A 26,236-nucleotide genomic window follows, 5' to 3' on the forward strand; every position below is an offset into this window, starting at 1 on the left:
GATGATTTATTTGATTTATTATTATTGTCATATGTATTAGTATACAGTGAAAAGCATTGTTTCTTGCTCGCTTTACAGACAAAGCATACCGTACACAGAGAAGGAAAGGAGAGACTGCCGAATGAAGTGTTATAGTCATAGCTAGGGTGTAGAGAAAGATCAACTTAATGCGAGGTATGTCCATTCAAAAGTCTGATGGCAGCAGGGAAGAAGTTGTTCTTGAGTCAGTTGGTATGTGTCCTCAGACTTTTGTGTCATTTTCCCGATGGAAGAAGATGGAAAAGAGTATGCCCGGGGTGTGTGGGGTCCTTGATTGTGCCGGCTGCTTTTCCGAAGCAGCGGGAAGTGTAGACAGTGTCAATGGATGGGAGGCTGGTTTGAGTGATGGACTGGGCTTCTTTCATGACCCTTTGTAGTTTATTACAGTCTAGGACAGAACAGGAGCCATACCAAGTTGTGATACAACAGAAAGAATGCTTTCTATGGTGCATCTGTAGAAATTCGTGAGAGTTGTAGTGGGCATGCCAAATTTCCTTAGCCTCCTGAGAAAGTAGAGCCGTTGGTGGGCTTTCTTAACTATAGTGTTGGCAGGGAGGGACCAGGACAGGTTCTTGGTGATCTGGAAACCTAAAAATTTGAAGCTCTTGACGATTTCTACTTTGTCCCATTGATGTAGACAGGGGCATGTTCTCCACTATTCTTCCTTAAGTCAATGACTATCTCCTTTGTCTTAATGACATTGAGGGAGAGATTATTGTCGTCGCACCAGTTCACCAGATTCTCTATCTCATTCGTTTACTCTGTCTCGTCATTGTTTAAGATCCGACCCACTACGGTGATGTCATCAGCAAACTTGAAAATCGAATTGGAGGGGAATTTGGCCACACAGTCAGAGGTGTATAAGGAGTATAGTAGGGGGCTGAGAACACAGACTTGTGGGGCACCGGTGTTGAGGATGATTGTAGAGGAGGTGTTGTTACCTATCCTTACTGACTGCGGTCTGTGAGTTTGGAAGTTCAGGATCCAGTCGCAGAGAGAGGAGCTAAGCCCCAGACCAAGAAGTTTGGAGATGAGTCTTGGAGGAAAAATGGTGTTAAAGGCTGAGCTGTATTCTATGAATAGGAGTCTGACATAGGTGTTTTTATTATCTAGGCGTTCCAGGGTTGAGTGCAGGGTCAGGGAGATGGGATCTGCTGTGGACCTGTTGCGGTGATAGGCGAACTGCAGTGGATCCAGGCAGTCTGATTATACTGTGGTACATGAATTCTGGTACAGTGCTAAAGGCCCATAGTCAAGTATTCCTTTCTGAAGGTGTAATGCAATAATTTAATCCAATCACTTTTAAAGCTAGGCACTTTGCTGTATTGTTCTAAGGCTTTTAGTAAACTGATGGTTACTTAGAATAATGTGTGATCTTTGGTATCTGACATATAAGTGCTGGGTCTGTTTAGGTGAATCATTTGTTAAACGTTCTACCTACTGTGGCACCATATCAATCAGCAAATTTTCAGTTTTGATCTGTGCTGAACTCATATGAGTGACAATAGTGATGATAAAATTGGCTTCAGTATCCCTAGATAAGGAAAGAAAAGAATCACCCAGGGTTCCCATTTCTAACCATTGTCTGGTGATTCTGCTGGACAACGTGTTTACTGGGCAACAGGTAAGGGTATGAGAAGGACAACATTCTCTGTGTCATAAGACCATAAGAACATAAGACCATAAGACATAGGAGCAGAATTAGGCCGCTTGGCCCATCGAGTCTGCTCCGCCATTCAATCATGGCTGACATTTTTCTCATCCCCCTTCTCCTGCCTTTTCCCCATAACCCCTGATCCCTTATCAATCTAGAACCTATCTATCTCTATCTTAAAGACACTCAATGACCTGGCCTCCCCAGCCTTCTGCGGCAAAGAGTTCCACAGATTCACCACTCTGGCTGAAGAAATTCCTCCTCATCTCTGTTTTAAAGGATCGTCCCTTTAGCCTAAGGTTGTGCCCTCTGGTTCTAGTTTTTCCTAGCAGTGGAAACATCCTCTCCACATCCACTCTATCCAGGCCTTCCAGTATCCTGTAAGTTTCAATAAGATCCCACTTCATCCTTCTAAACTCCAACGAGTACAGACCCAAAGTCCTCAACCGTTCCTCATACGACAAGCTCTTCATTCCAGGGATCATTCTTGTGAACTTCCTCTGGACCCTTTCCAAGGCCAGCACATCCTTCCTTAGATATGGGGCCCAAAACTGCTCACAATACTCCAAATGGGGTGTGACCAGATTCTTATACAGCTTCAGAAGTACATCCCTGCTCTTTTATTCTAGCCCTCTCGACATGAATGCTAACATTGATTTGCCTTCCTAACTGCCGACTGAACCTGCACATTAACCTTAAGTGAATCTTGAACAATGACTCCCAAGTCCCTTTGTGTTTCTGATTTCCTAAGCATTTTCCCATTTAGAAAATAGTCTATGCCTCCATTCCTCCTTCCAAAGTGCATAACTTCACACTTTTCCACATTGAATTCCATCTGCCACTTCTTTGCCCACTCTCCTAACCTGACAAGTCCTTCTGCAGCCCCCCTGCTTCCTCAATACTACCTGTCCCTCTACATATCTTTGTATCATCTGCAAACTTAGCAACAGTGCCTTCAGTTCCTTCCTCCAAATCGTTAATGTAAATTGTGAAAAGTTGTGGTCCCAGCACCAACCCCTGAGGCACACCACTAGCCATCCTGAAAAAGACCCCTTTATCCCCACTCTCTGCCTTCTACCAGTCAGCCAATCCTCTATCCATGCCAGGATCTTACCCTTAACACCATGGGCACTTAACTTATTTAACAGTCTCCTATGCAGTACCTTGTCAAAGGCCTTCTGGAAATCTAAATAAATCACGTCCACTGGTTCTCCTTTATCGAACTTGTTACCTCCTCAAAAAATTCTAACAGATTTGTCAGACATGACCTCCCCTTGACAAAGCCGTGCTGACTCATTCCTACTTTATCATGCACTTCCAATACTCTGCGATCTCATCTTTAATAATGGACTCTAAAATCTTGCCAATGACCGAAGTCAGGCTAACCGGCCTATAATTTCCTGTCTGCTGCCTCCCTCCCTTCTTAAACAGCGGTGTTACATTCGCTACTTTCCAGTCCTCTGGTACCCTCCCTGCCTCCAGTGATTCCTGAACGATCGCCACCATTGCCTCCACAATTTCCTCAGCTATCTCTTTTGTAACCCTGGGGTGTAGTCCATCTGGTCCAGGTGATTTATCCACCTTCAGACCTTTCAGTTTCCCCAGAACCTTCTCCTTAGTGATGGCCACTACACTCACCTGTGCCCCCTGACTCTCATGGAGCTCTGGCATCCCACTGGTGTCTTCCACCATGAAGACTGATGCAAAGTATCTATTCAGTTCCTCTGCCATTTCTTTGTTTCCTATTATTACTTCTCCAGCTTCATTTCTGAGTGGTCCAATGGCTATTTTTGCCTCTCTCTTATCTTTTATATATTGAAAAAAACTCTTCCTATCTTTTATATTACTAGCCAGCTTACACTCAATTTCATCTTCTCCCTCCATATTGCTTTTTTAGTTGTCCTCTGCTTGCTTTTAAAGGCTTCCCAATTCTCTGACTTTCCACTAATCCTTGACACTTTGTATGCTTTTTCTTTTGCTTTTATGCTGTCCTTGACTTCCCTCGTCAGCCATGGATGCCTCCTTAGCATGTTTCCTCCTGCTTGGGATGAATTTCTGTTGTGCCTTCGAATAACTCTCAAAAACGCCTGCCATTGCTCTTCCACTGTCTTCCCTGCTAGGCTTCCTTTCCAATCAACTCTGGCCAGCTCCTCCCTCATGTCTTTGTAGTTACCTTTATTTAATTGTAATACCGTTACATCTGATTCCAGCTTCTCCCTCTCAAACTGCAGGGTAAATTCTATCATATTGTGGTCACTGCTCCCTAAAGGTTCCTTTAAGATTCCCTAATCAAGTCTGCCTCATTACACATCACCAAATACAGAATTGCCTGTTCCCTAGTAGGCTCTGTCACAAGCTGCTCCAAAAAACCATCTCTTGGACATTCCACAAATTCCTTTTCTTGGGATCCACTACCTACCTGATTTTCCCAGTCCACCTGCATATTGAAGTCCCCCATGATTATTGTAATATTGCCTTTTTTATATGCCTTTTCTATCTCCTGATTTATTTTCTGCTCCACATCCTGACTACTGCTAGGGGGCCTGTACATAACTCCCATCAGGGTCTTTTTACCTTTGTGATTCCTCAACTCTACCCAGAGAGATTCTATGCCTTCTGATCCTATATCACTTCTTGCTATCAATTTAACTTCATTCCTTACTAACAATGCAACACCGCCCCCTTTGCCCATCTACCTGTCCTTTCAATAGGACACACATCCTTGGACATTTAGATCCCAGCCCTGATCCCCTTGGAACCACGTCTCTGTGATGCCCACAACATCATACCAGCCAATTTCAATGTGTGCAGCAAGCTCATTAATCCTGTTCCAAATACTGTGCGCATTTAAGTACAACACTCTCAGTCCTGCATTGACCACCTCCCTTCTCATATTTGTCACCTTTTTTGCTCTGCCTGAGGTTAGATTCCTGCCATTTTCTATACTCTCTGTTCTATTACGTGGTCTGGAAACTTTACTAACTTCTCCTGAGCCCTCAGCTCCATTAACCTGCACTTCTACCCTCTCCTTTAACTATGATTTTATGACTCTGGTCCCAGCACGATTCAAATGAAGACCATCCCATCGGAACAGATCCCCTTTTCCCCAATACTGGTGCCAATGTCCCATGAATTCGAACCCATTCCTCCCACACCAATCTTTGAGCCACGCATTTACCTCCTTAATCTTACTGACCCTGTACCAATTAGCTCGCGGATCAGGTAGTAATCCAGAGATTATTACCTTTTGGTTCTGTTTTTTAGTTTAGCTCCTAACTGTTCATACTCCCTTAGCAGAACCTTTGTTCCTGTTCTACCTATGTCATTGGTACCTACCTGGACCATGACAGCTGGATCTTTACCCTCCCACTCCAAGTTCCTCTGCAGCCCAGAAAAGATATCCCGAACCCGAGCACCAGGCAGGCAACACAACCTTCAGGATTCTCAATCCTGGTCACAGAGAACAATGTCAATGCCTCTAACTATACTATCCCCAATTACGACAACATTTCTTTTTTCTCCCCCCACTTGAACGGCTCCCTGTATCATGGTGCTGTGGTCAGTTTGCTCATCCTCCCTGCAGTATCAGTTCCTGTCCACACAGGGAGCAAGAATCTCAAACCTGTTGGACAAGTTCAGGAACTGAGGCTCCTGCAACCCTACCTCCTGGATCCCTCTACCTGCCTCACTCGCAGCCACACCCTCCTGTCCCTGATCACTGGCTGAATTCAAAATATTTAATCTAAGGGGTGTGACTGCCTCCTGGAACACAGTGTCCAGATATCTCTCCCCCTCCCTGATATGTTGCAGCATCCGAAGCTCAGAATCCAGCTCATCCACTCTGAGCCGGAGTTCCTCAAGCAACCAACACTTACTACAGATGTGCTCACTGGGAATGACAATGGGGTCCACCAGCCCCCACATCGTGCATGAACAACACATCACCTGACCCGCCACCTCTATTTTATTTAATTAATTTTTAATTTGGGTTTTAAATTTTTTCTTATTTAAATTTAAAAAAAAATTATATATCTCCTTAATACCTCAGTCTCAACGCAATGTCTAACCAGTAATTTAAATGGTTTTTCAAATTTAGTACAGCTCCCTGTTAGTCAATCAAATCACAGCCCTCCTGTCATGTCACTTTTGAGGTTTTTTTAGTCCGAAGTCACTGTCAGTTTCAGAGAATCAATAATAACACTTTATTACCAATCAGCACTCTTCCTTGTAGCCTCTGCTGCCTGTTTCACCTGACTCCCTGTGTTCACCCAACTCCAAAAGCACTCCTCACAGGCAGGCAGCACTCACCGTGCAGCCATCTCATGTGTCATCTCACACGAAACATCAGCCCTTGCTTGAGACACGGGAGAGTGTGTGGAAAATGTGGAACTATATCGCAACAATTTCCACCCTCCATTATTTAAGGCACAAACATATGCCTCAAATGATGGAGGGTGGAAATTGTTTGCAATTACTTTATAATATTTCCAGAATAGTTACAACATTAAATATAAGCTTTTGTATTATCTCTGCGAGATGTTGTCCTGCTGATGTGCGAGCTGACTTTGAGTACTTTGTTTGAAGAAAATTTTTCTGACTGTATATTCGATGCTTGAAAAATAGTCTGCAGTGTTCTGTGTACATTAATTGAATGATGTAAAAATAAATTGTTATAATTGTTTATTTACTTGGCAAATAGATGCTACAAGTTAGTGTTTTGAATATATAGGCAAGTAAAGGCCTGATAAGAGGTACGACAGTTTTAAAACATTTGTAACTTTATTTTGTTAAAGGTTTTCTAATTCAGAAATGTAAGGAACTAACCTGATTACTGCAAATTAAATTTTTCTTTTAAAAATATAATCTAATTTGTGTTACATTATCTCTGAGATGCCGGTCAGCCAGTGAAGTATAATGTTATTGTTGCATTAAGTATTGTAGCGTATTGGTATTGTAGGATTATTCCTGACTTTTTGTTAATTGATTACAGCCTCACTGCGAAGGTCATTTGGGAGAAAAGGTAGAACTATTCTGTGTTTATCTAGGTTCAATGACTCCTAGCTGCAGCTCTATTATAATGACTGTCTTTGTAAGACAGGATAATATATAAGAATCGACGGTCAAGTTCTAAAGTTAACATAAGGAGGACATAATCACATCACTATGGAAATATTTCTTTTCAATTAACTAACTTACAAAATTTCTGTAATACTGTGGTATTTGGATTATAATTGATGAGCTCCATTTCAGAGGTTTTGGACAGTGATATTTAAAACAATCTAAAATTCATTTTTATGCAGTTTCTTCTGGAAGTGGTGATAGTATCAAATGAGCATATATGGATAATGGGTCTCAGCACGTTTGGGGTTAGGCATTCACCTAATGATAAACTAGTTGTCAGCTTGTGGCACATTTAATACTTGTATAATAATGCATGCAATGGTTGGCATATTCATTGCAGCACAAGTGATAAAAGAACCAGACCCTATGTGAACTTTAGCGTAACTTGACCACTGCAGATTGTTTCTGGCATTCAGTTCCCTGTTGCTTGGTTCATTAGTTTGTAACAACAGTGTGCCTGTCCCATGCCTGCTTGTGTTGTCTGCTGCTCTCTGGATGTTGTGCTACATCTCACTGTTTTTTGATTTGGTGTGTTTTATGTGGTTTTGTTGTGTGCCATGCTCTTTGTTTCTTCCGCACTGCCTGATAATACTGCACTATGCAAATCAAGAGTGGGTACAGAAAGATAGGACAGATTTATGGGTATCCCAATCCTTTTTATTCAAAGGAAAGTCAGTGCACTGGAATGGAAGTTTGTGGATGCAATTTTATGGGCATGATTTGTGTATATTGTCATTTGACATCCTGAGCCATTCCATTTCAAGGGGATGGATAACCATAAACTAAATGATCTGTCCCACAAGTTGCATTGTCCGGAGTACTTTCCCGAGGCTAACAGCCATTGGCTGCACAGTGACACTGGGAGAAGTCAGTGAGTAAAGCCCCTGTAAGGAAATGGTGTGAGTCCACTCAAAAGAAAAGAGGGAAAAGATTTCAAAGAACCTAAAACATAATCCAGTTTGGAAAAGTGTTTTCGAATGCGACCATTTGCTAAGATGCAATGTGTTTATATTATTCATCACTATTCCTGTTACTTTATTAATAACCATTCAGCCTTTAACATGCAAACACTTCTGATATAAAGTTACCGACCAACACTAATAATCCAGCAGGTCCCACATACTAATGGACTATTAACCAAATGTAATTTCTCATTACGCTGCACATTTTAGCTTTATGATTTTTGTCACACTACTTGTTTTAAAGAACTAACATTTGTTTGATAAGTTGCAGCTTACTGACACTAACATTTGTGAATTATTAACAATGCTATTATCCTGTGAATTACTAACTTACAATCTTATAAATTGCTCACAGTGCTGTGATCCTGCAATTTACTAACAATGTTACTGTTCCCTGAATTACTGAATGTTCATATCATGTGAATTACTAATGGTCAATTAACATTCTCAGCCATGTTATCTGAAAGGGGTAGTTGAAAATAAGCGAAGTGGTTCTGCAGGAATTACTAACGGTATTGTGGTGAGGTATTCTTATCCTTCACTTGCTCATTGATTCATTGTTTTAGTCTCACTTTATCTCTCTCTGTCTCTCAGATTTTCTTCCCTCTTTCTCATTTTCTCTCATGTTCCACTTCTGAAAATTAAAAAAAAGGAAACTGCATGGGCTCAGTGTTTCTCTTCCTTCAATAGAGATGGTTGATACCTGTAAACATCACAAGGTGGTAATGTGATAGAGGGGCTTAGATAACACTGATCAAGGGACTTGGGTAACAATGCAACTATTGTACAAACCTAATATTAGATTACATACGAGAAGTCAGTTTAAGGTAGTGCTTCCCAAATACAACTCAACTCATATTTAGCATTGATTTCAACCCTCCCTGCCTTTGGGCATACTGAGTGCATGGGTATTAACAAGTAGCAAGCCAATTATCCACTTGGGTACTGCATACTTGCCGGCCATTGCTGATTCTAACCTGCAGGCTGAGACACCCACAGGTGTGGACACCATGGCCGGAATTTACCACCATTCACGCCGGCGGGATTTTCCAATCCCTCTGCAGTGAACGGAAATTTGGCTGGACGCCAAATTCTTCGACCTCGCTGTAGTGGGAGCATGGCGTGAACGGCTGGTAAGATCATGCCCCATGAATTAATGCAAATCAAAGACCCAATTATTAAACCTGGACCTGCTGTGAATTTCCTCCCAAGTTGAAGCAGATCAGCTGTGTGTAGGATGGACAAAGAGACTCTCCAATTGTGTAAAATACATCTTTGTGGTATCAGGAAAGGCAAGAGTGCTCGTTTGGGTGGGCACAAAGAAAGTCATCACCCAGATCCAACAGGCTTTCTCCCCTTTCCTCCCACCCATCCTTCACTGCTGTCAGTTGCTCCATGATATTTCAGCACCTGCTCCTCACAGGAAATAGAGCGGTGACATTTAAACAAGCTCAGGGATTTAAGAAAGCTAACGAAAGCTAATGGCATTTGCTACCAAATAAACCTGTTGGACTTTAACCTGGTGTTGTTAAAACTCTTACTGGATTTAAGATAACCCAGGCCTGAAAGACTGTGGTGAGGAAGAATTCCTCTCTCTCTACTATTAATTTCCCCCTCTACAAATGCCCAACACCAACTCAGTTTAAACCCATCCGCTTAGTGTCAATGTGGGTGTTTTCATTAAATTTTGGATCATTTTTCGTGTAAGCAGTAGTTATCAATGCACTTCATAGTGTGGGTGTCATTCACTTTGAATGATTAACCATTGTTATAAGTGTGCTGATAAGTTATTTGATGCAGATTCTCTGTATGATCAGAATATATCCAATTACATTACATCCACTCCTGTTTAAAAAGGCTAACAACATCCAACTCTCCAAAGGCTTAAATAAAGTTTCCAGTGTCGTTACTTACCTGCACTGGAAATGCAACAGCTGGCTGCAAATCATTTGGGGAATTAAATCTCCAGCTGTGCAGCCTGCTGTTTTAAGCAACCGAGTTTTGTTTCAAACTCACATAATTATTCACATTAACACACTCATGTTTCAAATGATATAAAAACCTGCTTGCTGAGGAGCTGTCACTGCAGAATCTGAGAATTGGAATTAAAACATCATTGTAATGTAAACAGTGGTTAAAATCTGAATCAATCCAGTATAAGTAAGTTCAGCTAGTCTACGATTAGTTTTATTAATTCAAGCAGTTTTATTTTCAATTATACGCAGTAATAATTATATAATAATTATATAATAATTATACGCAGTAATAATACACTGTCTGTGTGGAGTTTGCACATTCTCCTCGTGTCTGCGTGGATTTCCTCCGGGTGCTCCGGTTTCCTCCCACAGTCCAAAGATGTGTGGGTTAGGTTGATTGGCCATGCTAAAATTGCCCCTTAGTGTCCTGGGATGCGTAGATTAGAGGGATTAGCGGGTAAAATATGTAGGGGTAGGGCCTGGGTGGGATTTTGGTCGGTGCAGACTCGATGGGCTGAATGGCCTCTTTCTGTACTGTAGGGTTTCTATGATGATGATTTCTATGATTTAATTTGCTGAAGTGGATGCAATTGTTTCTTGAGTGGGGAGGGGAGGGTTGTACTAACCCTGCTAATATGATATGAGGCAGGTACTCATAGCAGTTCCGTTTAAAATTAAGGTGAGCAGCTGTTAAGTTCAAAGTCAGTGAGCTTTAACAATTTCAGGCATGTCTAATTAGGGTCTCTTACTCACCAGTGAATGCCAATGTTCTCTTTGACTGAGGAACTGGAACTAACACTAACCAATATATTTACAGCAAAACACTTTACAGTGCTTTTTTAGTTCGTTGAGAATCAAGTGACAGTGGTATATATTTTCGTGGAATAAAGTCTAAATATAAGATGTAAATTAGAATATCAAGTTATCCGAATAGAATAGTGTAACTTATTAAGTTAATTAAAAATAACTTATCATGCCATTTAAAGTTATGAGGTGATATTTTTACTAGCCCTTTGGCAACAGGCTGGGAGGCAGGAAGACTAGCAAAATACACAGAACAGCATCGGAGGGAGCGCCCAATGTCTTTCCATAGCCATGCTGTTTTGCCAGTGGCAGGAAATTGACAGGTCAGCTGCCCACCTGGCAGCCAATCGAGACACCTAAATAGACAATTAAGGGCCATTTCCTTCATGTGCTGGCAATTTGCTTGCATCTGGGGTGCCCACCACCATGTGGGGAAACCATATAGTGAAATCTGATGGGGAGGGGAGGCGACCTTTTGGGTATTCCATGGCCTGCGGAGGAGAATCCAAACCACAATGGCTGCTGCCTGTGGCATCAATGTGCACTTTGAGGCCTCACCCCTGATCATGGGGTCCTGTCTACCTGGCCTTGGCATACCTCAATCCCTCTTACCCATTTTGAGGGCCCCTGGCCATTGAACTGCCTTCTCCTTGCAGACATGGCCTCCCTACCTCTGATTGGGCAGACAATTATTGGGGATTTAATAAGGACAGCAGCCTTGATGGCAGCCACTTAACAGTCGCTGCGGTAATATGCTTCCCTGGGTCCGACCACCCCCCCCAGACGATGCGGCTTTTGCTTTTATTGCAAAACCTGTTCAAACTTATGATATCTGGTGAATCATGTTTTTTTTAATGCATCAGCATTAGTCAAACTCCACCTTTATTGTGAATTCCATGTCCTCCACCCCTTTTCCACAAATGGTAAATCTCATGGTACAAAGTAAAGCAGCTGATAGAACAGTTATATGTTCAAATAAAGTGAATCATAGTCCTGTAGAGTTGAACACTTTACTGCAAGCCTCTACAATTTGCCAGTCCATTGCAAAAAAGCCCAAAAGTGGTGTTAGCTAAATACTGACTTCCCTTAATTTAAAAGAATAGAATTTAATATTAGCATTCCTCAACTTTAGAAAAAATTGAACTCAGAAGCAGGCCACACGTTGGATATTTTATTCAGTTATAATTTTAGGGGACTACTGAAGGTTATTGAATTTTTAAATTTGAAGTTATCTAACAATTAGGGCTATATCCATGTTACAAATGCAACTACATCCCAAAAGTACTTAATTGGCTGTAAATGTGTTTTTGGATACCCTGAGATTGTGAAATGTGCATTATAAATGCAATTCCTTTAATTTCTTAATTCCTTGCTTTTAAGGTGCAAAGTGTATTGAAGAGAAACATCTAAAGGTTACAGGATTTCCCAAGCTCCCTCCTCCACTAGTCCAGTGAATGATGAATCAATCAGTGTAACACAAAGCCACACAAACCCAGAACAGGAGCTTTTAGCCATTTGATGTCCTTCTTCCCCGAGCTAAAGACAGGAATGTTGACCAGGTCTCCTGTTCCTGATTTGCTGTTCAGTGACACCTCATGGAAGTGCCAGTGTGCAGATGCCAAATCGGGATAGGATTTCCCTTCCTATGATGAATGATTAACTTTCCTGCCAATGGTCAGTGAGATAAATGTAATGATTTAGCACTCTTGGAACAGAGTTTCAGGACTGCATAGCAGGAATTTGGACTTGGATGCCTGATTCGTGGCCTGCAGGGTTTTGCATTCTTTCAGGCCATGTCCAAATTCCTGATATGCATTTGTGTCATACTGAGTCCCATTGTCTAGGGTCACAGATGGAAAGTGGCCTCTTAGGAGAAGATCAGAACACTGCCACTTGTGGAAATGTGCACTATCATCAGGATTTGTATTTGGAGAAAATTGTTGAGGGAATGGTGTGTAGGAGGGGTTGAACTGGAGAAAAAACATCAAATGACCTTGTCACTGTTCCTGGATATGTGTTCATTTTTACTAGTCCTGTACATTATGAATCTTTATTCCACAGTAATATATATTCATGCACAATCAGAGAATACTTTGACCAAGTCAATCACTTGGACAAAAAGGACTAGTTGACATTATTGCTTTTGAAGAATTTCAAAAATCAGTGTTTGTGTGAAACTGTGCCCGAAAGTCCAGATTGCAATACACCCCATAATACCACAGGGATAGATTCGTCATGGTTACTTTCATGATGTTCCAAGGCTAGATGTGCCAAATTAGATTTAGAATTGTAGTTCTATGTTTTTAGGTAGTTCAGTCTAATGTTTTCAAAACAAACAGAAGCTTAATTAAGTCTGGTGAATTAATATCATTAAAAACATGTCCTCTTGTCAGCTTGCACGATTTCAATCAATAGCTTTACAGAATTACAAAACACATCTTGCATGGAACTGCAATGCAATATTCAGCATCCAAAATTATTGTGGCATGAACATTAACTTTAAAAATTGGATGAGAAAGTTTCAAAAGCTAAATCCACTCATTACTAATCTTTATTTTCTATGCAATGGAACATTGACCCAAGAGTTCCTTTTTAAGTTACATTGCTTAAAAAAATCTGGAACCCAAGGCCAATGACCCTTATGATGGTCAGTTGTTTTCTGGGTGAACAGAAGTTGTGTTAGAAATGGATTTACATTGCAAGATAAACAGGGTTTGCTAATCTACAGAAAATGTTTTCATGGCAAATTATAAGCTTAATAGTATTTTAAAGAGAGTGCAAGAACTGAGAGATCTGGGTGAGTTTGTGCACATATCTTTGAAGCTGGCAGGATAGGTTAACAAAGCGGTTAATAAAGCATATAGAATATAGAGACATAGGGCCCGATTTTACCATTTTCATTCTAAGTGCTGAATCTGGGCGTAATGCAGATCCAATTTATAAATCAGCTTTCAGGCGCCCCCATACGCACTCAGCCTGAAAAAACAATCGCCAGTCCCATTCACGCTGTGGGCGGGACTTATCGCACCCAAAACGATCGGAGCTCTGAACTGCGCATGCGCAGTTAGAAAAAAAATTGAAAAACCCGTGTCAGATCGCTCCCGGCCCGCAGAAAGCGGAGAAAGCGGCCCAGGAGCGAAAAGCGGGAGCGATGGTCCCCGCACACACCGCTGGCCTCCTTATCCACCCCCCCACTACCCATACACATCACTGTCCCCCTTATCCACCCTCCACTACCCACAGACATCGCTGTCCCCCTTATCTACTCCCCACTACCCACAGACATCGCTGTCCCCCTTATCTACCCCCCACTACCCACAGACATCGCTGTCCCCCTTATACAGCCCCCCACTACCCACACACATCACTGTCCCCCTTATCCACCCCCCCACTACTCTCACACATCACTGTCCCCCTTATCCACACCCCCACTACCCACAGACATTGCTGTCCCCCTTATCAACCCCCCCCGCTACCCAGACCGATCGCCACCCCTGCCCCCCTCCACCCCCCACCGATCGCCCGCAGAGTGGCAGTGGACCCCCCTGTCCTCCCATGCCCGCAACAGAGATCCATCTGACCACCCTCCCCCACCAGTGAGCGATCGGGCCTCCCCCCCCACCAGAGCTACATCTTACCCGCCTCCCTCCTCCCTCCCCCCCTCCCCCCCCAGACAACAATCTGGCCTCACTCCACTCCCCCCCCCCCCCCCCCCCCCAGAGAATGATCTGGCCTCACTCATTCCCCCCCCCCCCAGAGAATGGTCTGGCCTCGCTCACCCCCCGCCCCCCCCCCCCCCCACAGAGGAACATCTGACCACCTCCTCCCCCCCCACTACCACCAGACAACGATCGGCCTTCCCCCCGCCTCCACCAGAGATATATCTGACCAGCCTCCTCCTCCTCCCCTCCCATCCAGACAACAGACCCCCCCCCCAACCACCCCACACACCAATCTGAGTCAGAGAGCCGTTGGAAGCACTGAACGCGCCTCTTCAGCAGCTGGAGTGCCCGATTCAGACTTTTATTCAGCAGGTTCATTTTGGCGCGATTCCAGATCGGCGAATGCGGCAGTAAAGGGGGAAATGCTGATAAAGTTGGGTGGGCAGTTCATTAATTCAATTTAAATACATGCAAATGCATTTAAATCGCCGTTGCGCCCATTTTGGGCGCGAAGCGGATCGCCGCCATTCCCGGGTTTTGGTAAAGTGGCAACCTGCATGGACGCGAGCACGGATCGCGTTAATGGCCTCACTCCCGACCTTACCATGTTTTCGCGCCCGAAAACGGGTGCGACGCAATGGTAAAATCGGGCCCATAGAGTACAAAAGTTAGGGAATTATGCGCAACCCATGCTAAACCTATATGAAACATTAGTTTATCCCTGCTGGTACATTGTATCCAATGGTGGGCACCAACCATTAAGAAGGGTGAGAAGGCTTTAGAGAGGGTGCAGAAGAGATTTACTAGAATGGTTCCAGGGATGAGGGATTAAAGCTATATTGAAAAACCAGAGAAACTGAGGTTGTTCTTCTTAGAGGAGAGAAGGCTAAGAGGAGCTTTATCCAGGTGTTTAAAACCATTAAGTGTTTAGATAGAGAACATAAAGAGAAACTGTTTCCAGTTGCTGAAGAGTTGTTAATCAGAGGTCACAGGTTTAAAGAACCAGAGGTGGCATGAGGAACAAACCTTTTTAGCCAATGAGTTGCTGGGATTCGAAATGCACTGCCTGATGAAGTGGTGGATATAGATTCAATATGAGCTTTTGAAAAGGAATTGTATAAGTACTTCAAAGAGAAATATTGCAGCGAATTGGGAAGGCGCAGCGGTAGGTCTAACTGTATCGCTGTTTGAAGAACCAATGTAGACTTGATGAGCTGAATGGCCTCTTTCTGTTCTGTACTATTCTGTCATTCTAATAATCTATATAGTTTTACCACTCTGTCAATATTCTTTTTTCCCCACTTCCCCTTATCTGTCCTTTCTCTGCACCTTCCCCTTTTTTACATGTATTGGTTGACTAAAAAAGGATCTGCTGCCCATTCAGGCTGGAAACGAACCATCCACAGCCAAGGAGTCACCACCTTCCCTTGTCCTAGCTGCGAACATGACATTGACCTTGGAGAACGTGGCCTTAGTGGTCTGTTCCGAAACTTCACCTTGGAAACGATTGTAGAAAGATACAGACAGGCTGCTAGAGCAGCTGTGGCAATCATGTGCAATCTCTGCAAGCCCCCACCACAGGAGGCGACAAAGAGCTGCATGGACTGCAAGGCAAGCTACTGCAATGAGTGCTTCAAGATTCATCACCCCTGGGGGACTCCAAAGGCCCAGCATGAGTATGTAGGACCAACAACCAACTTCCGACCTAAGGTACAGAGCTTCTCTTATCACTATTTTTATACAAATGCCCAGAAAGGCATTTATTTCTTCAGACATTTTGTTCAAAGTGCAACATCTGAATTTTAAAAAGTATACAAGCTGCTTCTCATTTCTTTGCAAAGATATGATTTGAAGATATAAATATGTGGTCCCATCACTCATCCCTCTCTTCAAACACACAGACAGGAATGGGCCAAGGACATTTTTGTGAAGACAGTGCTTTATTAATAATTAATTTGCTGACTGCAGAAATTCAATGGACAGCATTGAATTATTACATGTGACATGTCCAATATGCTTTGAATCAAGATCATCATTAATAATTATACACACATTATGAGTAGAGATCTGGTCATAGTATAGACATTTTGTATTTATTCATTAAAAACAAATATTTTGCTAGTTAAGCTAAAAAGGAGGAAACATTGAATAGGTTGCACAGTTGAATTCATTTTCTTAATTATTCATTCTGACTCAAATGCACAGATCAACCTTTAAGGTTAGCATTTCCCTTGAGGACATTAATGTGATGCGATAGATCAAAGTAACCTAAATGCTTAGAGGAAATTGGTTTCAAGTAAATAAATGTTTATTTTATTGCTATAAGCTTATCACCATATTTTGTTAAGTAACTTAACACTTTAAATTTGAAAATCCCAATTTGACAATCCAGTCATTATTTTTTTCACAATCATGTGGCTAGATCGAGTGATTCACAATACTTAGTCTCCAGTTTCCTTTTTTCCTTACAAGGATGTGATTTCTAATGAGAGTTACAGATCCCCAGTCAGTCAAGCATACACCTATAGTGCTAGTTATGGCATGCTTATCGTATCTGCTGGTGAATATGTTACAGATGTTGTAGTAATTTTACCCATACATGAATAACAGCTGTACGTCATTCCCTTAAGATTGTGAACAGCTGGAATAGGTGCAAATGTAGTCAAAACAGAAAAACAAAAGCAATGAACCAATTGGAAATATTGAATATATTTATTTTGAAACATTATTTAGCTTTCTGTCCTACAATTTGGGATATGATGCCATCGCAGCAGTGGTACCTCACCCAACTGAATATTTCTGATGTTTGAGTTTGGAAAATGTTATCAAAGTTGGGGGAACCTGATCCACATGAATACGTATTGCTTATTGGGCTTTTGGAGCGTGAGTCGTAGTTTATGTTGATTTCTTTACACTGGGGGTTGTGAATCTTTGGAATTCCCTATCCCACAGGGCTGTGGAAGCTCAGTCATTGTGTATGTATAAAGCAGAGATTGGTAAATTTCTGATCAACAATAATGTAAAGGGTTATGTGGATAGTGGGTCTAAAAGGCACTATCCAATCAGCCATGATCGTATTGAATGGCAACACAGGCTCTCGGACTGAATGAGGAAGTTAAACCTCATAAAATATCCAATCCAACTACAATATCTATAACCATTCAGCTTTTGATTGACAGTTTGGATATTTGATGTGGTCTAACTTCTTCTTTTCTAACTACTTCCTCTTTTACAAAGCACTCAAAATGCATTCAACCATAAAGGGAAAGAAAAACAAACAAGGCTCTTTGCTAGTGGGTAAATAATCCATACCTGTCAATCAAACTACTTCAAAATATGCAGACACCAGATGCTGACCTTTCAATGGTAAAAGGGTTCTCCTCAATGAAACTGACAATCAGAGCACTTCAAAGGGGTTTCACAGCAGCAGCTGTGGGCTATGAGAGAAAGCAAGGGGTTCTCCCCCAAGGAAATCCTGACAAGTCATTTCTGTAAGAGCACTTTAAAGAGGGCCTTTAACACTGGGGCAATCCTCATTGTGGCATGGAGTGCTGCAGTGATTTTGAAGGCTTCCAAGTGCCCAAGGAGCATGGATGTCAAAGTGATCAGGGCACCTCAAAGGTTTTAGAGGACTGAGACAATAATGAATATCTTACCAAGAATGGTGTCTGACTTCACTATCCTGAAATTGAAGAACACCTTTCCCAGGACAACAAGGACAAATGCAGCACTAGACCTCCATCCCGGGGGAGAGTCCTGATGTCAAACTCCCATCCTCCTGTAATTGATGACTTGCCTCTGCAGAGGCAGCAAATGTCACTGTCTTGTCCATTTGAAGAGGATGACTTCCAGGTTGCTCAGGTCAGCACATTGCAATCCAGTCCTGCAAAGGGCAAGGTGCAGGGCAATGGGAGGGAGTGCTCATCAAGAGTGCTTTGTAGCTGAGAGGAAAACTCCTGTTCCTTGTGGCTCCCATAAACTTAAAAGAAAAGCTTTAGTCAAAGTGACTGTGGATTATTCTTCAGTGGAGCAAGCCTTGAAAACTTGCCAATTTCAGCACAGTAGTCCTCAAACAGACATTAGGTCCCGCCTAAGAAACTTAATACTTGGTTTAGATGACTGAAAAGATTGTCTGAAGAATGAGCTGACTAATATGGGTCAAACATCTTTTTGGCACTCTTGGAGTGTGGGATATTGTGTTAGGTTCCAGAAAGACATTTGGCGAAGGATTGTACTGGAGCCAATCTTTATTCAGTATAATATTTATTTACACGCATTCAACTCCTAACTAAATCCCATCACAGTTTCAACAAGTGACTCCACACATGAGCTCAAGTGAAGCCCCGACTATTGCCTTCTACCTGCATGGTATTATAAACAATTGATATACAATTAACATACTGCCCTGAAAATTGAGTAATTTTTGCACCCTTTTTCAGTCTGGAAAAATGGGTACACCAAGAAGCAAACTCATCCCCCATGTGTGTTCATTTGCTAAACTACTTGCTTGTGTAAACAACTGTAAAATGATGGTAGGCAGGTAATCCCATTGGCAAACTGAATAATATTGATATTGCTCTTTGGAAAGTTCCCAATTACAAGGAATATTTCACTCTTTTGAAAGTGTGGTAGGACTACAGAAACTGACTAAAATTCATGTGGATGTTGGCTGTGACTGGATTGTACAGTTGGAATTGTGGTTCCAAATGACAATAGTTTTAATGTCTTGTTTTTTGCACCCCCCCCCCCCCCTCCCCTCCCCTCCCCCTATCACCAGATTCTGATGTGTCCTGAGCATGATATGGAAAAAGTTACCATGTATTGTGAGGTATGCAGAAGGCCCGTGTGCCATCTCTGTAAACTGGGCGGGTCACATGCCAACCACAAAGTAACCTCCATGAGCAGTGCCTACAAAATACTTAAGGTAGGTTATGTTGATAGAAGAACAAGAGCTAGTGACTGCTTCCATTTTCCAAAAGTGCTTATTATGTTCTCAAATATCAGGACATTAAAAATGCTCCAATTTCTTGTCCCTCTAATGCTTATACACAATTGGATCTTAAATGCTTAATGACTTTAATGTATCAGTGACTTTCCTGATTCCAGGCCTCACCATTCATCTATTTATTCTTTTATGTATATTTGGTTTCCATAAGTCTCATAATTGTTGGTTGCTTTGTGTCTATGTAAAGTGAGATATTGAGGACACGTTGACAGTTGGTGTGATTTGAATAGTGTTCTCTGATTTCACCCTGCGGTGTGCTTTGTTGTTATGACAACAGGAAAAGCTCTCTAAGAGTATCGGTTACCTCATCAGCAAAGAGGACCAAGTGAAAACTCAGATCTTTCAACTGGAGCACATGATTGACCAGACAGAGGTAGGAATTGGCTAGAATGACAGTTCCTTGCCGCCTATGGTTAGGTTATGTTACAATATAATGTAGTTTAACAACAAGGAGGATATTTTGAGAAAGCAAACTGGCAATCAAAACGTGGAGCAAACATTTCTCCTGTTATTATCTCGAGTCTTGTTTATGCAACAGTCCAAAATGAATGTGCAGAAAAATAGAAAAAGAAGCCAAAAAAAGCTTCTTAACAGCTACTTGCTGTTTTATTTCTTATCCTGATCTCTTAAGTGGTTGCTACCCATTGTGCTGTGTCCCAGTACTGGCAAATTTACATGGGCAGGGAAGAAAATTGGAGCAAAATTTGGGGACAGTGATGAGCAGTTGTATTATAATAGGAGCAGATGTAGGCCACTCAGCCCATTCTGTAATTTAATAAGATCATGGGTGATCTGACTCTGGCCTTCACTCCACTTTCCTGCCTGTTTCCCATAATGTGGAGATGCTGGCGTTGGACTGGGGTAAACACAGTAAGAAGTTTAACAACACCAGGTTAAAGTCCAACAGGTTTATTTGGTAGCAAAAGCCACACAAGCTTTCGAAGCTCTAAGCCCCTTCTTCAGGTGAGTGGGAATTCTGTTCACAAACAGAGTTTATAAAGACACAGACTCAATTTACATGAATAATGGTTGGAATGCGAATGCTTACAACTAATCAAGTCTTTAAGAAACAAAACAATGGGAGTGGAGAGAGCATCAAGACAGGCTAAAAAGATGTGTATTGTCTCCAGACAAGACAGCCAGTGAAACTCTGCAGAGTTTCACTGGCTGTCTTGTCTGGAGACAATACACATCTTTTTAGCCTGTCTTGATGCTCTCTCCACTCCCATTGTTTTGTTTCTTAAAGACTTGATTAGTTGTAAGCATTCGCATTCCAACCATTATTCATGTAAATTGAGTCTGTGTCTTTATAAACTCTGTTTGTGAACAGAATTCCCACTCACCTGAAGAAGGGGCTTAGAGCTTCGAAAGCTTGTGTGGCTTTTGCTACCAAATAAACCTGTTGGACTTTAACCTGGTGTTGTTAAACTTCTTACTGTGTTTCCCATAAGCCATAATTCCCTTGTCAATCAGAAATCAGAATATATTCAAGGCCGAGTTAGACAATGACCCGGCCTCCACCGCTCTCCGAGGATGAAAATACCAATGATCCTCTAAGATCAGAAAATCCTCATCACTGTCTTAAATGGAAGACCCCGTATTTTCAAACTGTGTCACCTCTCACAAGGGGAACCGTTCTCTCAGCATCTCCCTATCAAGTAGGGTTGCCAACCTGAATTTATAACCTCAATGCAAATAACAAAGAATATAGAAAAAACTTCTGTATCTATAGGAAGGTCAACTTTTCCTTGGTCCTTTAGAGCCCTGATTATATGTTTCAGTTACTCAGAAATGTGTGGCCATTCAACCCAGCATCCAGACTCTGTATTTTTCCACTGAATGCCACTGTACTTATAGCTTTGGATAAATTTAAATTCCTCTGCTGCCTGTCCTGGTGCCTCCAATCCTCCATGGTGTGGTATCTTAATTGCTTTTTGTTTTCCGCTCCCTTGGTTATCCACCTTAGAAGTAGGTGATAGAAGATGACTGGGTCCCATGGAGCTGTGACCACCATGGGTAAGCTTAAAGGGAGAGGGACAGAAATCTGAGGGAGAGATCAGACATGGATATTTCTCGTTATCACATTATCGAAATAAAGAAAGACTTGAATTTGTACAGTGGTTTTCACAAGCTCTGTTAGTCCCAAAGCCCTTTGCAGCCGATATATTTTTGGCATGTAGTAACTATTGCAATGCAGGAAATACAGCAGCCAATTTGTACACAGCAAACATCCATAAGCAGCAACATGATAGCGACTGGATAATCTGTTCTTATGATATTGATTAAAGAATAAATATTGATTGTACACTGGGGATAACAGCCTACTTATCTTCAAAATAATGTTGTGGAATCTTTTATATCCACCTGAGGAAGCAAACGGTTTCACATCATTGAAAGACAGCACCTCTGACAGTGTAGCGTTCTCTCACCACTGCACTTAAGTCTTAGCCTTGGGTTTTCAGCTCAAGTTCTACATTGAAGCGATAACCTTCTGACTCTCTGGTAAGAGTGCTACCAACTGAGCCATGGCTGACAAGTAGACCCTTTATCAGACCACTGTTTGTCCTACTTGCAATCTTACTCAGTCTCTTACAGAGTAAAGTAAAAGTAAATGTTTATTTGTTAGTCACAAGTAGGTTTACATTCACACTGAAATGAAGTTACTGTGAAAATCCCCTAGCCGCCATACTCCGGCACCTGTTCGGGTACACCGAGGGAGAATTTAGCATGGCCAATGCACCTAACCTGCACATCTTTGTGGGAGGAAATTGGAGCACCCGGAGGAAACCCACACAGACACAGGGAGAATGTGCAAATACCACACAGACAGTGACCCAAACTGGGAATCGAACCTGGGTCCCTGGCACTGTGAGGCAGCAGTGCTAACCACTGTGCCACAGCACCTTAATAAATCAATTCCAAAGGAATCAGTGAAATGTTTTGCTTTATCAACACTCCAATTTAACAGGATTTCTGCTCCAGGACCAGTCCTGCTTTTCTGGATGCTCCAATTAAAGTGTCACACAGACTCTAGTCTCAGACTGATAAACATGCTCTGTCTTCCTAAGCAGACCTAACTTCACTTGGTATGAATTCTGTAGTAGTGTCTCACTGTACTAATCAGACCTGGCCCTTCAGTAACTAACCACAGCTCTTAACAGTGCGAACTCAGGGGATGTGAACTCAGGCTAAAACTAAAGGCTGAAATTTTTCAGCCCATGAAGATGGGGTTGGAGTGGAGGAGAATGCTACTTCCCAATACCTTCCTGCTGCTGGAGATGTTTCCAGGCAGTGGGGAGTTCAGATGTGAATCAATTGCCCGTTCCAAAGAAGCTGGCAGTCACCTTAAATAATTAAGGCTGTAATTAGGGATGATTTTTATCGCGCTCACCAGCATTTTGCAGGTGGCTCAAGAGGCAGCCTCTCTGCGACAGGCTGGGGGACAATCAGAGCTGGAGGCTCCATGTCCCACTGATAGGACCATAGAAAAGGCTGCTCTAGAGTCCCAAAGATCTCCGCTGGGAGCTTTCCCCTCCATTCTGCCGGGCCTGCCATCAGACTACCTCTAAAATATTAATTTATTTACCTCTCTGAGGGTGTCTCCATTTTGAGATGTTTTCTGATCAGCTTCATTGGCATTTCCTTCTATTCTATGTCCTAAATCTACATCTAAATTTAAACCTACATTTAATCTTATACTATGCCTCCTAAGCTCTCTCCATTGTCTGAACAGCCTTCCAATAGTATGGAGCTCAAAACTGCACACAATACTCCAAACGTAGTCTTACTGAGGTTTTAAGACCGGTTTAGCAATACATTTTGACCATTGTGGTTAATGTGTATGAGCAGAAGGACAGAACAAGAAGACCAGAGAAGAGTTGGAGATTCCAGGAAAGTGTTTAATTAAATGTAGGTGGACCTTGACATATCGAGTACACTTTATATGAAATAAATGGAGGTGAATGCTGCTGAATGACCGTCACAAAATCTAGGGATTTAGTTAATTTTGTGAAATTAAAAGTATCAGGTTTCATGTAGACATTGAAGATTAATTTTAAATTAATTAGACACAGGCACATGTCGATGAATGGAGCCACAAAATTAATTAGATGAATCAAGGTTTAATTTTAATATATATCAAACTAAAATGAAACAAAAGTAGCAAAGCAATACTAAACTTCTACATATTGAGATATTTAATATAATAAAAGTCCACCACAGTTCATTTATGCATTTATCACTGGGAATTAGTTATTCTTGTAAAGTTAAAAATAATGGGTTTCATATTAATGACTAAACAGCTATGTTACACATGGATATTAGTGCAATATTGGTTTTATTTTTGATACATTAATAACACTTCATATTGCTCTGTTTAAATAATGCTTGGGTAATTTAAGACAAAAACATGTTGAATAAAGCTTCATTTATTTACAAAAATGCCCTTTTTAACAACAATGAATTAAGTTCCATTTATTTTTAGAATTTATCCAACAACACTAAACACATTGTCAAAATTATATATTTGGCTTCTAAAGGAAAGATCCAGACAGAAGGGTGAATGTATTAAAAGCGCAATGTATTCAATATTTCTGTTTAGTCTTTATTATTTTCTACCCATTTTGAAAGTTTATCCAAAGTTTAATAAAATTGCTTCCAGGGTAATCACAAGTATTTATGGAATTTGAAGGGGATAAATGGGTCTGTTATGCAATGTGGTCTTGTTTCTTGTAATGGAGCCAAATGGAAAGTAAGGATAGACCTGTTTACAGATGGGGATGGAAAATTCAGATCAAACACAAACATTTTTGTTAGATTTAGTAATATAACACATGCTCTGTTAGAGAGTGGCATTAGTTTTTATAAGCTTCTCACAGGCTTAGGGTTTAGGAACTAGCTGTACTGCTCATTATAGCTGAATAAACTGGATAGTTACCTTTGCTAACATTTTGTTCTGACTCCCTTCCGCTCAGTTAGTGCACACCTACAATTGGATCATCAGCAGCTTCAGGATTTTTAACTTGAGAGCCATTCATTAGCTGCCTAGGAGCCAGCAAACCAATGTAAATGTACTCTGACTGGGGAACAGAAATTTGATAAAATGATGAATTTGAACCATTCTTTGCACAAACATTCTTCAAGAGCCAGAGTGTTATCGGAAATGTTAGGAAGAAGATGAGGAGGACCTGTTGCCAGACAAGACAATCTGTATGAGACACTGAGGCTAATTTTCACAATTGGTAATCGTTGGGTGATGGGCAGTTTTGATAACTGTGCCTCATTTGCATTTGCTTAATGAGTAGTGAGGGCTGCTCATGGGGAGGGTGACAGGGAAACGTGAAAAATCTATTTTATCTCTAGATCAGGGTTCGAAGTAACTGACAAAGGGTAAAGGTAATTCTATGGTGGAGGAGCAATGAAAAGGCTGGCAGTGGGGTTAGAAGTTTTTATTATTATTATTTATTTTTGGGACGTGATTATCACAGGCAATGCAATATCTATTGCCCATCACTAATTGCCCTTGAACTGAGTGGCTGTCAGAGGGCAGTTAACAGTCAACCACATTTCTGTTGGTTTGGAGTCACACTTAAGCCAGAATGGTTAAGGATAGCAGATTCCTTCAACTGATGAACATTTGTGAATCAACTGGTTTCTTTGACAATCCAGGAGTTTCACAATCATTACGAATAGGCTACCGTTGTATTCCAGATTTATTAATTGAGTTTAAATTCCCTCAGCTGCTGTGGTGGGATTTAAGATCATAGCTGGAATTTTACCGCCATGCCCGCCCCCGGAATCGGGGCGGGCACAGCTCGCAAAATGGAATTCCCCTTTGGCCTTGGGCGAGATTTTACGAGCCTCACACAAGCGAGGTTGTAAAATAATGGCCCATATGTCTGGACCATTATTCCAGACCATTGGATTACAATGCCTTTAACATTACCACTAGGTCCTATATCTGCAGCCTAGAAGAACACGCATACTTCTCATCTTCATACAGACGTTACTCTGGAAATGTACCTAGGCAGTTTCCAAAGTGGCTTACTGTGGCTCCTTTGTCCATTGAAACCTAAATATTGTATTGGGATCCAATATATGCTGTAGAAGTTTGATTTACATGACTTAATAAGGCACCTATCTCATAATGCATGATGCAGAATGCCCTTTTTCTGAATTGGTTCAAAATGATGGTGGATGGAATGAGAGTAGGAGTGATGTGGTAAGTTCAATGCCCTGATTCTTGGATTGCTACTGGTCCAATCCCAGATGGCCAAGGCAATAAAATTGATCCATCCCGCTTACCCGACAGTGTGTGCATCTACAACAATCTACACATGTTCCCAGTGGCAAGGCCTGAATCTGAAAGAAGACATACCAGGGTGATGTGAGGCTGCTGAGGCATGTCTGAGAATGTGAGGGTATCTCAAAATGGAGGAGGCCTCTGAGGTCTCAGTGAAGGAATGACAATATAGTTCAAAGTCAGGATGGTGAGTGGCTTGGAGGGAGTAATAGTCATGACACAAAATGCCAGCAATGGCAATCCCCAATAAGAAAGATTTTAAATATCGCCTCTTGATGTTCAATGATATTATCAGCATTGAATCAGTCACTGCCATATCTGCGGGTTAGAAACTGATTTGGGAAAGCCATATAAATTCTGTGGCTACAAGAGCACGTCAGAGGCTGGGAATTCTGGGGAGAGCAATTCACTTCCTGACTCACCAGACTTGGTCTAGCATCTACAAGGCACAAGTCAGGAGTGTGATGGAAATCTCTCCATTTACATGGATGGGTGCAGCTCCAACAACACTCAAGAAGCTTGACACCATCCAGGACAGAACAGTCCGCTTGATTGGCACCCCATGCCAATTCAAAATTCACTCCCTCCACCATCAATGTCCAGTGGCAGCAGTGTACCATTTACATTATACATAGCAGGAACTCACTAAGTCACCTTCAACAGCACCTTCCAAACTTACAAACACTACCACCTAGACAGACAAGGGCAGCAG

At 41.8% G+C, this 26,236-nt stretch overlaps 1 protein-coding gene across 4 annotated transcripts in view; it reads left to right on the forward strand.

The window, feature by feature from the left end:
- The window catches only part of trim36 (tripartite motif containing 36), a 107,989-nt gene that overhangs the window by 12,253 nt on the left and 69,500 nt on the right, over positions 1-26,236 (forward strand). The window contains exons 3-6 of one of the 4 annotated variants that reach the window (XM_078214642.1): positions 6,684-6,713; positions 15,603-15,928; positions 18,996-19,142; positions 19,501-19,596. In XM_078214642.1, coding sequence (XP_078070768.1) covers positions 6,684-6,713; positions 15,603-15,928; positions 18,996-19,142; positions 19,501-19,596 — 599 coding nt within the window. Of the gene's footprint in view, positions 1-6,683; positions 6,714-15,584; positions 15,929-18,995; positions 19,143-19,500; positions 19,597-26,236 lie in introns of all 4 variants that reach the window. The other 3 variants (XM_078214641.1, XM_078214643.1, XM_078214644.1) reach the window with 3 other exon arrangements.

This window comes from Mustelus asterias, chromosome 6, assembly GCF_964213995.1.
Source record: "Mustelus asterias chromosome 6, sMusAst1.hap1.1, whole genome shotgun sequence".
In the NCBI taxonomy this organism is placed as follows: Eukaryota; Metazoa; Chordata; class Chondrichthyes; order Carcharhiniformes; family Triakidae; genus Mustelus; species Mustelus asterias.